The 12,177-nt window shown below is 34.6% G+C and overlaps 1 protein-coding gene and 1 long non-coding RNA gene across 2 annotated transcripts; one reads left to right on the top strand and one right to left on the bottom strand.

Annotated features, from left to right (window-relative positions):
• Positions 1 to 213: 213 nt before the first annotated feature.
• LOC105463304 (uncharacterized) lies at positions 214 to 5,488 on the bottom strand. Its single transcript, XR_976244.2, has 5 exons — positions 5,349 to 5,488; positions 3,798 to 4,047; positions 2,900 to 2,964; positions 507 to 668; positions 214 to 364 (listed from the first exon to the last, which is right to left on the bottom strand). It is a non-coding gene; the product is annotated as an uncharacterized lncRNA (long non-coding RNA).
• Positions 5,489 to 5,683: 195 nt separating this feature from the next.
• On the top strand, positions 5,684 to 7,572 carry LOC105463303 (glycerol kinase 2). Its single transcript, XM_011710331.2, has one exon. It carries the CDS (start codon positions 5,732 to 5,734, stop codon positions 7,391 to 7,393), a length of 1,662 nt encoding a protein of 553 aa, XP_011708633.1. The 5' UTR covers positions 5,684 to 5,731; the 3' UTR covers positions 7,394 to 7,572.
• The last annotated feature ends 4,605 nt before the right edge of the window (positions 7,573 to 12,177 follow it).

Below are 12,177 nucleotides of genomic sequence, written 5' to 3'. Positions count from 1 at the left end.
ATTAACATTGAGATCAGTGTCAGGGCAATTTTCACTGAGAAAATGACAAAGAACACACACACACACACACAAAATCAATCAAACATTTCAAGATTCAAATATTCATAAAATCACTTCCAGATCCGTGAATATTAAACTCATTGGCTTGTCTGTCATGTAATGCTTACCTAAAATGCCAAGGGCTCCTAATGTGAATGCAGTGGCTCCCACGGCCCATGCATAACAGAGAAAACATGAGTAATAAACCACGGTAGCTTGCTTTAATTTTTCCTTTCTTCATTAGAACAAAGAGGGATAGTACGTTAGGTGATTTGTGGTCCAAGAAGAGGTCTTCCAGGCGATTGGATGGCATGGCTCTCAACAGCTGGTCCAGCACATTTGGGAACAGCATGTAGAAAAATGCATCAGTGTTTTGAAGATTACCAACTGTGATGATGCATTGGTTATGACACGGTTTAAAAAAGTCAAATTTGCTAGCCACAAACTATATAAATGAATGCTCTTACCATCAGGTTACATGCTCTCAAATTCAACACTAAGATAAGCCCAAATTTGGTGAAATCTAAACTTTCCACTGATTCCACTCTTGAGACTGAAAAGAGTAGCAGCATTCTTAGATGTCTGCAATTTCTTTCTAAGAGCCAAGGCATTAAACAGGCAGCTGTTTCCTAGAATTTAAAAAGTTTATAAAAAGCAGAAGAAAATGCTTACAATAAAAGTATAACTATCTTAATAAAAATCATGCATAATTAATGATTTTCTTGGAATGAACAACTATAACTAGATTATTCTGCCACAGAGTCTCTCAAATTGATGTAAACATAATAGTGACATTTTATTCCATTCACTCAACTGTCCCTCCAAATAAAAGAGCCTGTATGAAATAAGCCTCTTTGCACTGTTTTGCAGCTTGATTAGCTGTTATTTACATCACACTTTCCTAATATTTTATTATGAAAATTTGAAAACATATGGAAAGTTGAAAAAACTTTTATCAACATCGTGTCTACACATATATTATATAATTATCATTTTATTATACTACTTTTATCATATCTTTCTATCTTTCCAATCCTCTATCTCTTCATCAATCCATCTTATTATATCAGATTGAAAATGAGGCCTGGTGCGGTGACTCATGCCTATAATCCCAGCACTTTGGGAGGCTGAGGCGGGCAGATCACTTAAGGTCAGGAGTTCAAAACGAGTCTGGCCAACATGGTGAAAACCCGTCTCTACTTAAAATACAAAAAGTAGCCAGGCATGGTGGCAGGCCCCTGTAATCCTAGCTACTCCAGAGGCTAAGGCACGAGAACTGCTTGAATCCTGGAGGTGGAAGTTGCAATGAGCTGAGATTGTGCCACTGCACTCCAGCCTGGGTGACAGAGCTGTCTCAAAAAAAAAAAAAGAAAAGAAAAGAAAAAAGGAAAAAGAAAAATGAATAACCAATAGCCTATCCGGCAAGCAAAATTAAATTTATCTTGACTTTATGATGATTGCTTAATATAGTCAGAGCCATATTTAGTGGTGCTCATTAATCCATTCAGCAAATACTTTTTGAGTTCCTGCTTTGGGTGTAAGTGCTGAAAATACAGGATTGAATAAAATAACCAAGGTCCCTGACTTCATTGAACTTACAATTTAGTGTGCTTAACAGGAAAAAAAATAATTAAACAAATGGCTCTCTAAAACATGCACAGGAAACTACGTCGTTAAGATAAGTACATTTAGCTGGTACCGTTCTTAAAGGTTATAACAAGGGCAGTAAGAATGTTTGATGCACCACTATATCAAGGCTTATAATGAAATCCATAGATAGCAACTCTCAAAACATATTCACCATGTTACTGACTGAATCAGCAAATTTTAAATGTTACAATGTGAACATTATTTAAAACCTTCAATACTAAGTAGCTGCACTTTAGACGAGTAGCCTTAAAGGTAAATGAATAATATACAAAGTCAACTATGTTAACAACTCTAGTGTTTAACAACCCCATAATAAAAGACTTTTTGAAGAAAATCTCCTGATACATTTTTTTTGTTGTTGTTGTTTCGACTATTCTGAACAGTATGTTCACCATTAAAGCATTTATGATTTTGTGGAATTTAATACAAATGAAATAACAATTTGCTTGTAAAATTGAATGCCTTCACAAATAAAGTAGTGCCACCAAATATTTCAGAAGTGCTTAAATCCTACATTAGAATATAAAGAAGCTATTATAGACAACCAAAAACTTTTGTTTTGTTGATTTTGTTTTGTTTTGTTTTTGAAATAAAGAAGATAGTGGCCTTCATTTAAGCTCCTTAGTTTTCATTTGTTTGTTTAAAATACTGCTTATCAGCTTTGGTTAAACCCATCAGTAGTTTGCAATTACTCTAAGGAAGCTATTTCAATTTGGTAAACTTTCTAAACTAAATTGAGATACTTATTATCTGATTATTTAGCGGCTACAATTTATTATCAGTGAAACTACTATATAAGCCAGTTCTTTATAAGCAGAACTGATGATTTTATAAATAAGGTATTTGTATTAAAGACAAAATACTTAAAGTATTCCCAGACTCATAAACTAATGGAATTAGAACATTTGTTTGTAAATATTGGTGTGGCCGGTGAGAAGGGATGTAGAAAAGAAGCTTTGGGTCAAATTTTTTTATTGCGTACATTAATCTATATACACAATGTTTACTCTTGCCAAATACCTGGAGAGAAAAAAGTTAAAACAATGTAAATACAAATTTGTTCCATGAAAATGTAGACATATTATGGTTAACTGGCATATGTGTAAATGTTGCCTCTAAAATTTTGTTTGGAAAAGCTTTGATAGAATTTTAAAAACAAAGACACGACCAGGAAAATCTGATCCAGTTTTTAATGATTTCTATACCTTACTTTGCAAATTAAGTCTGGATGTTCTTTCTTTCTCAGACTTCGTATTATTTCCTGAAGGGTTTTTGCTTAAAGAAAAAACATGACCCAGTTAAAATAGTGAAATAATAATATCACAGTTAATTTTTATGTTATTTTCTATCTTGTTCTATTTGTTTTTACTAAAGACAAATGGGCCTTATCCTTGAGCTAATTCAGAAATGTAGCCTATGCCCTAATACAGAAAATTGCCATTCATTGGCTGCATATTCAATATATTTTAATTAGTGATTAAATAAATCTTTATTCACCAACTTTACAGTTAATCTGAAAATTTAAGTTTCCATTTAGTGGAATTCCACTCTGTCCACGATGTAGTAAAAAGGATTTGGATTTACCTTTTCATCTAAAACAATCAAAAATGGAAAAAATAGATGAAATAGTTCACATAATGTGCAAAATATGCAGCAACAGTTCACAAAATGTTGGATATCAGGGAATGAAAGGCAGTAATTTCTTTTTTTTAATTTTTTAAAAATTTTTTTAGCTCATACAAATAATATTTAACGAAAAAAACCTATTATCCAAAACAAATAAATTTATGAGAAGAGTAGCATTGTTTTACATTTCTGAAAATGTCTTTAAAATGTTTACTTGAAGATCACTGGGTTCTCATGTCTGCTTCTTCATTCATCTGTTGCAATTTGTTGTTTGGGTTGAAGTATGTGAAGAAATTTTGCTTCACAAAAATATGTAGTTAGAAAAGACAGGATCTTGGGGACTTCAAGAGTCTTTATCAGAGAACTATTGCTTTATGTGGTTATTACAGTTTAGTCCTTATGGATATGTACTGTGAATATTATATGCAGGCCATCATGCTCTCATTTTAAAAGAATCACCCAAATTGATAATACATCTCCACCTGTAGTTCCTTTTGGCTCTCCATCGTTCATTTTTTGTTTCATCTTTACTGACTACTTAGTGATATTTTTGGTGCCATTATCCCCATTATGAAGGGGCTTCTTCAGATTCCTAAAGGATTGTTGGTATTTATCTTAGATTTCCTCAGCCAGTTTCTTAAAGGTGTTTCATAAATTTTTTCTTTTTTTTTTGGAATGGAGTCTTGCTCTGTGGCCCAGGTTGGAGTGCAGTGTCGTGAAAGGCAGTAATTTCTAAGAGGTGAGAAACAAATGACATGACTACTAAGATTTCCCCAGCTTAGTTTCTTGAGAGAGTTTTGAAGCCACAGCACAGAGACAGGGAACCCAGTTGAAACTCAGTAGAAACCTATGGCAAGGAGATTAAGCTGAGAGCCTAGAGAAACCAAAGAAGCTAGACTATGCCAGGCATAGCACTGGAGAAAAAAGAGTTGCACAGAGAGAGAACTCCAGAGAGCTTTAGAGGGTCCCCAGTGAGTACTTAGTTGGGTATTGATCAGTGCATGTGTATGAGAAAACTACTGAGGCTAACGAAAGATGCAGCTGGAAAGACTAGAGATAACAGTATCCAGTGGTCACTCAGGGCTGGGAGGAATTACTGTTCCAAACAGTCTCATTTGTCAGGGGTGTTGGGTAGCATACATAGAAAGATATCTTTACAGTAAAGAGGAATAATTAGCCCCAGACTGAATACTGTCCTTGCGCCATCTAAGAAATCTTAAAAGCAGACGCAAAAGAATTGAACTGTTTCCAAGTAATTTATCTGTATCCCAAAACAAAAATCAAGACCATTTATAGGACTACAAAAATATCAAGCACCCAGTCAGGTAAAATTCACAATGTTTGGCATCTAATTAAAACTCATCAGGCATGCAAAGAAACAGGAAATACAAGCCATAATAAGGAGATAAGCAATTAATCAAAATTGAACCAGAACTGACACAGAGGTTAGAATTGCAGAAAATGAAATTAAAAGTTATTCTAACTGTATTCCATGTGCTCAGAAAGTTAAGTAGATATTAAAAAATCCTAATTGAGCTTCTAGCGATGAACACTACAATATGTGAGGTGAAAAATTTACTGGATGAATTAATAGCAGAGCAGACATTGGAGAAGAAAAGATTAGCGAACTTGAAGAGATAGCAACAGAAACTATCTGAAATCAAGCACAAGGAGAAAAGGTAATTATAATGAGTGGAGTACCTAAGGGACAGAAGAGACAGAATCAAATACATTTGAAGAAATAATGGGCCCAAAGCTTTCCAAAGTCGATGAAACCTCTAAACCTACAGATTCAAGTAGCTCAGTAAACCCCAAGCAAAGAAAATAAGAAAACTATTCCTAGACACTTCATGATAAAACTGAGCAAAATCACTGACAAAGAGAAAAACTCTAGAGAAAAATAGACATGTTAAAAATAACAGCAAAGTTCCCAACTGAAACAGCAAGAGTAGAAGGTAGAGCAACAGCTCCGAGGTCCTGAAACTTATAAAGAAAAAATATGTCAAATAGAATTCTATACCCAGAGAAAATACCTTTGAATATTACTATGAAATATATTTCAGATGTTCAAATTTGGAAGAATTCATCTCCAACAGACCTGCGCTGCTAAAAAGGAAAATGATAACGTGTAGATATAGATCCACACAAAAGAATGGACACTGGTGACTGTAATTACATGGATAAATATATGATTTAAAAAAAAAAAAAAAAAAAAACTTGAATCTTAGAAGACAACTGAGTGGCTGGGTGTGAGGCCTGGGCTGGAGGGGTGGGGTGAGAAGGCGCCGCGCCAGATAAAGGGCAAAGGTTGCCTTGCGCCTGCGCCTTGTGTTCCTGACTGGCTGCGCTCCCTGCCCCCAACACCACTGTCGTCTGGGAAACGGTCCCAGAGCTGCTGAGCCGACCTACTGGTGTCATGGCAGACCCGAAGACAGCAGCTGTGGGGCCGTTGGTGGGAGCGGTGGTCCAGGGCACCAACTCCACTCGCTTTCTGGTTTTCAGTTCAAAAACAGCGGAACTACTTAGTCATCATAAAGTGGAATTAACACAAGAGTTCCCAAAAGAAGGATGGGTGGAACAAGACCCTAAGGAAATTCTTCAGTCTGTCTATGAGTGTATAGCGAGAACGTGTGAGAAACTTGACGAAATGAATATTGATATATCCAACATAAAAGCTGTTGGTATCAGCAATCAGAGGGAAACCACTGTAATCTGGGACAAGTTAACTGGAGAGCCTCTCTATAACGCTGTGGTGTGGCTTGATCTAAGAACCCAGACTACTGTTGAGGATCTTAGTAAAAAAATTCCAGGAAATAGTAACTTCGTCAAGTCTAAGACAGGCCTTCCACTTAGCACTTACTTCAGTGCAGTAAAACTTCGTTGGATGCTTGACAATGTGAGACATGTCCAAAAGGCTGTTGAAGAAGGTAGAGCTCTTTTTGGTACCATCGATTCATGGCTTATCTGGAGTTTGACAGGAGGAGTTAATGGAGGTGTGCATTGTACAGATGTAACAAATGCAAGCAGGACAATGCTTTTTAATATCCATTCTTTGGAATGGGATAAAGAGCTCTGTGACTTTTTTGAAATTCCAATGGACCTTCTTCCAAATGTCTTCAGTTCTTCTGAGATCTATGGCCTAATTAAAACTGGGGCCCTGGAAGGTGTGCCAATATCTGGGTGTTTGGGGGACCAGTGTGCTGCATTAGTAGGACAAATGTGCTTCCAGGAAGGACAAGCCAAAAACACCTATGGAACAGGTTGCTTCTTACTATGTAATACAGGTCGTAAATGTGTGTTTTCTGAACATGGCCTTCTGACCACAATAGCTTACAAATTAGGCAAAGAGAAGCCAGCATATTATGCACTGGAAGGTTCTGTTGCTATAGCGGGTGCTGTTATTCGTTGGCTAAGAGACAATCTTGGAATTATAGAGACCTCAGGAGACATTGAAAAACTTGCTAAAGAAGTAGGAACTTCTTATGGCTGTTACTTTGTCCCAGCCTTTTCAGGGTTATATGCACCTTATTGGGAACCCAGTGCAAGAGGAATACTCTGTGGTCTTACTCAGTTTACCAATAAATGTCATATTGCTTTTGCTGCATTAGAAGCTGTTTGTTTCCAAACCCGAGAGATTTTGGAAGCCATGAACCGTGACTGTGGAATTCCACTTCGTCATTTGCAGGTAGATGGAGGAATGACCGACAACAAAGTTCTTATGCAACTACAAGCAGATATTCTGCATATTCCAGTAATAAAACCCTTTATGCCTGAAACAACTGCACTAGGAGCTGCCATGGCAGCAGGAGCTGCAGAGGGAGTAAGCGTTTGGAGCCTTGAACCCCAAGCTTTGTCGGTTCTCAGGATGGAACGATTTGAACCACAGATCCAGGCCACAGAAAGTGAAATTCGTTATGCCACATGGAAGAAAGCTGTAATGAAGTCAATGGGTTGGGTTACCAGTCAGTCTCCTGAAAGTGGTGATCCTTCTATCTTCTCTAGTATGCCTTTGGGATTTTTTATAGTGAGTAGCATGGTAATGCTAATTGGAGCAAGATATATCTCAGGTATGCCGTAATAATACCAGCCAGGGAGTCCCAAGGTGTAAACATTTTACATAATGAAAGCATACAGCAGTTCTGCCTCTTAATATAATGACACTATTATAGACTCTGATTTTGTTTTTAAACCACCTGCTACATGACCCATGGAAACCCTGGACTTGTAACCTGAAATAAAGAAAACATGTTAGAAGAGCACTGTAGAAATACTGAGTGTGTTTTTTAACATCGACAGGGTTGGGCCAGCCATCTTGAAGGCTGACCCCCTCGATTGCCATAACATTCTGCCCCATTCTTTCTAAAATATAAGCTATTAAGATTGTATTCATGGAATCTTTTTATCAACTATTCTCTAACACTTATGGACCCAGATTTGGTTCTTTGTGTTACACACACTTAAGAGCTGTAATTAATCTGCTAAAATTAAGGGACTTTTTGTCATTGTTATTCTTGTTTTTAATAGGCTACAAATCCTCTTTTCTACATATTAGAGCAACTACATCTTCACTGAATGTTTAAGGGAAATATTTGCTAAATTCCTACAATAGATATTTAGTATTTTCATATTTTAGATATTTTCCTGAAAAATATTTTTCAGATTGAAATTTGTCAGACAATTTACATGATCTCACTAATTACCATTTTACTGAATTATTGTGTGAATCCTAGAGGGACAGGGACACTATTTACCTTTTTTATATCATCTGTATCATATAGAGTAGCTCATTTATAAGTTAAAAGTACATTGTAGTCAGTAGATTATAACATGGATGGTCCTAAATACTTTAAGGTAAACAGCTATATACATTTTGGGGCAATGTGTATACATATTATTTATCAGGAGAAACCAACAAAGGCTACATGTTTTATGTATGTATGTTTTATGATGCTACAAAAAGTATGTTATGATTACACCAGTATTTCTTATAACTTACCCTTTTAATATATTAGCTGGATATACGCTGGGAAAAAAACACTGGAATATTTCAGCAAATATTGCTTTCAAGTAGGAAAAAACAAATGACTGTTCAAACAAAAATAATAATATAGTATGAAATTACAGCATGTCTTAAAGAAAACAATAGCAAATAAGGGGATAAATGAAGGTGTAGTAGTTTGAGACTCATATACTGTGTGGGAAATGATATATCACTTGAAGTTATAGTGATAATGAAAGATATATACTATAAATCCTGAAATAACAAAACAAAATGTTATAATTAAAAGTATACATTAGAACTAAGAAAATATTTAATTCTAAGATACAAAACAGATGAGGAACAAAGAAAAGGTAGGAAAATATGTTTAACCCTAACCATACCAACAAGCACATTAAATGCAAATAATTTGATTACCCCAATTAAAAAGGAAACTTGTTAGATTTAAAAAGCAAGACCAAAATACACACTGCCTCCAAGAAACATACTTTACACATAAAGGAAAAAATAGGTCAAAAGTAAAAGGATAGAAAATGGATATACCCTGTTAATAACAATCAAAAAGAAATATCAGAAAGTAAATTTCAAAGCAAAGAACATTAAAAGTGATAAGATCATTTGCGGTGATAATGGGGTAAATTCAAGAGGACATAACAATTCTAAATATTTATGCATCTCATGATGGAGCTTCAAAATACATAAAATCTTATAGAACTGAAAGAAAAAATAAAAAATTGTGCAATTACAGGAAGATATTTCAATACCTCTTCCTCAATATTTGATAGAAAAAGTAGTTAAGAATTTACTAAGATATGGATTTTAACAATACTATCAAACAACTTGACTTCATTGACATCTATGGAAAATGCCACCCAACAATAGGAGAATACATATTCTTTTCAAGTGCACAGTGAACATTTACCAAAATAGACCATATAGAGCCAAAAAGCAAGCCTCAAAAAATTAAAAAAGATTTGTAACAAAGTATGGTGTCTGAGCACATTAGAATTAAAAATTGACACTAGAAAAATCTTTAGAAAAGTCCGCAAACATTTGAAAACTAAATGAAAAACTTTAAAATAATTGGTAATTAAAGAGGTAAAGAGGGAAAATAGAAAGTATCTGGAACTGAGTAGAAATGAAAGCACAACATATTAAATTTTATGAGAGATTGTTAAAGCAGTACTTAAGAAGAAATTTATAGAACTAAATGCCTGTATTAGAAGGGAGAAAAGGTCTTAAATCACTAACCTCTGCTTCTGCCTTAAGAAATTAAAAACAGAGTAATAAATTAAGCCCAAGCTAAACAGAAGAAGTAGAGAAATAGTAAAGATGAGAGTAATCAATTAATTCTAAAGAAGATACAAAACAGATACAGAAAATAGAAAACAATCACAAGATGGAAAAATTGATATAACCAAAACTTCGTTCTTTCAGAGTGTGAATATGATAAACTTTTAACCTCCACTAAAAAAAAGGAGAGAAGACAAAAATTATCAATATCAGGAATGAGAATGACATTACTACTACAGGTCCTGTAGGATATTAAGCATAGTAAAATGAGAATATAGAAATATTATGAAAACTCTATGCCAGTAAATTTGATGACTTGGATAAGATGAACAAATTCATTGGAAAATGCAAACTTCTTAAACTCAGGAAAATATAGATAATCAGAATGGATGTGGCTCCAGTGGTGCAATCGGTTAGCGCGCGGTACTTATAAGGTAACCAGAATGGCTCTATATCTCTTAAAAATATTAAATTTCTAGCTGAAAACCCCTCTTACAAAAAAAAACCTCAAGCTCAAGTGGCTTCTTTCACACTTATAAGGAAGACATAATGTCCATTCTACACAAATTTTTCCAGAAGACTGTAAAGAAGGGAACTCATTCTATGAGGCCAGGTTTATAGCATTATCCTGGTTCCAACGCCAGGAAAAGAAGATGTTACAAGAAAAAACAACTGTGAACCAATATCTATCATAAACATGGATGCAAAAATTCTAAACAAAATTTTAGCAAAATTAGTTTATCAATATTTGAAAAGAATAATACATCATGACCAAGTTGAGGGAATGTAACAATAGGATAACGAGTCACTGTAATTAGAAAAATCAATGTACTTCACCAGATTAACAAACTAAAAAAGAAAAACTACATGAGATAGAAACTACACAGTAACCAGAATACCTAAAAAACAAAACAAACAAAAAAAGAGTGACTCTACCAAATGCTAGTAAAGATGTAGAAGAACTTGCCTTTCATATGTTTCTTGTGAAAATGTAAAATAGTATAAGCATTTTGGAAAACAGTTTGAGAATTTCTTCAAAAATTAAATATACATATGATCCTAGGTATTTACCCAAGAGAATGAGAACATATGTCCATACAAATACTTGTTCACAGGACTTGTTATGGCCAAAAGCTGTATACAACTCAAATGGTCATCAACAGGTGAAAAGATAAACAAACTATGATATATGCAGACAATGGGATACTATTTAGCAATAAAAAGAATGAACTATTGATAAAAACTATAACATAGTTGAATTTCAAAATAACTAAAGGAAATAAGCCAGAAGAAAAGAGTGTAGTATGATCCTATCCTTAGAAGATTCTAGAAAATTCAAAGTATTGTACAGTGTCAGCAGATCAGTGGCTGCCTGGGAACTGGGAGAAAGGTGATGAGAAATTGGCAGGAAGGCTTAGGAGGCGTGATTTTAAATGGGCACAAACAAAATGTGGGCAGTGATAAATATATTTATTATAGTAATTATTGTAGTGGTTTGGAGGATAAATACATATGTCAAAATTAATCAAATCAAACACTTTAAATATTTGCAGTCAATAATACCTCAGTAAAACTATTTTTTAAAGGAGAAAATTATATCCAGACTCTGAAGGAATATAGCCAAAGTTTATTCAAGTAGCTTAATCTCTGCTCTTTATTATGCATACTGATGTATCCTCACTGAGTCTGCAGTGAGCTAGCATGGGGTGTACCAGTTCCTCTCTAGCAGGTCTGTGAGCTCGATTTGAAGTCATTTGTGTGATTAGGCTGGAGAAGTACATGATAATGTCTAGTATCATTTAAAACAAATTAATTTCTCATTTCATTTATCTGGTCATAATTTTCCATCTGGGACCTATTCCAAATGACCTTATGAAGAGTTACAAACAAAGATATCATAAGAAAATCAGAAATAAAAGTCCTCAAACTCAACATCTCACTCTCACTCCTTCCATATACACTTTCCTGTGCTTATCAGCTTACCTTTTTTTAGGTATCTTTACCTTTAAAAGTCTCATTTTCTTAACTCATAGGAGATTGGTAAATTATAATACTTTACCCCAAGGCTATAAAGGAGCTTCTGTATATTTTATTATAAAATTATCTAATTAATAATTTCTCTATATTGCCACTAAGCAGAACTACATGGTGAAATTATGATGATGGGGTCTCACTACATGCATGTTATGAAACAGCAGGTCATCATTTAATGTCAGGCATATGTGCAAGTGAGAGGGCATGAACTGGAACACTAACCAGAAGAAACAAAAGCATCTAATTCCGATGCTATTTTCCAAGAAGCCATTTTATAAATTTAAGTGTGGCTGGGAGGGGAGGAGGCCAGTAAGAAAGAAGAGTCAGAGAGAGAAAAAGTTGGGGGACAGAAAGAGAAAGAGAGAGAGAGAAGAAGAAAAGAGAAACTAGGCGAGGAAGGGAAAGAAATGTTAAGGTATCTGAAGAGAAGTCAGATGTATTATTGAATCTAATTAAAAACACCTCATGTGATATCAATGTAGAAGCAGCACTAAACAGCTAGATCATTTCTAACTGAGTTCTGGGAATGGAAACCA

This window comes from Macaca nemestrina, chromosome 3, assembly GCF_043159975.1.
Source record: "Macaca nemestrina isolate mMacNem1 chromosome 3, mMacNem.hap1, whole genome shotgun sequence".
Taxonomy (NCBI): Eukaryota; Metazoa; Chordata; class Mammalia; order Primates; family Cercopithecidae; genus Macaca; species Macaca nemestrina.
This window is presented reverse-complemented; position numbering and strand designations above follow the sequence as displayed.

What these genes read in the sequence shown, in the direction of transcription:
- LOC105463303 (XM_011710331.2), top strand. Translation starts at nt 5,732, where the DNA reads ATGGCAGACCCGAAGACAGCAGCTGTGGGGCCGTTGGTGGGAGCGGTG.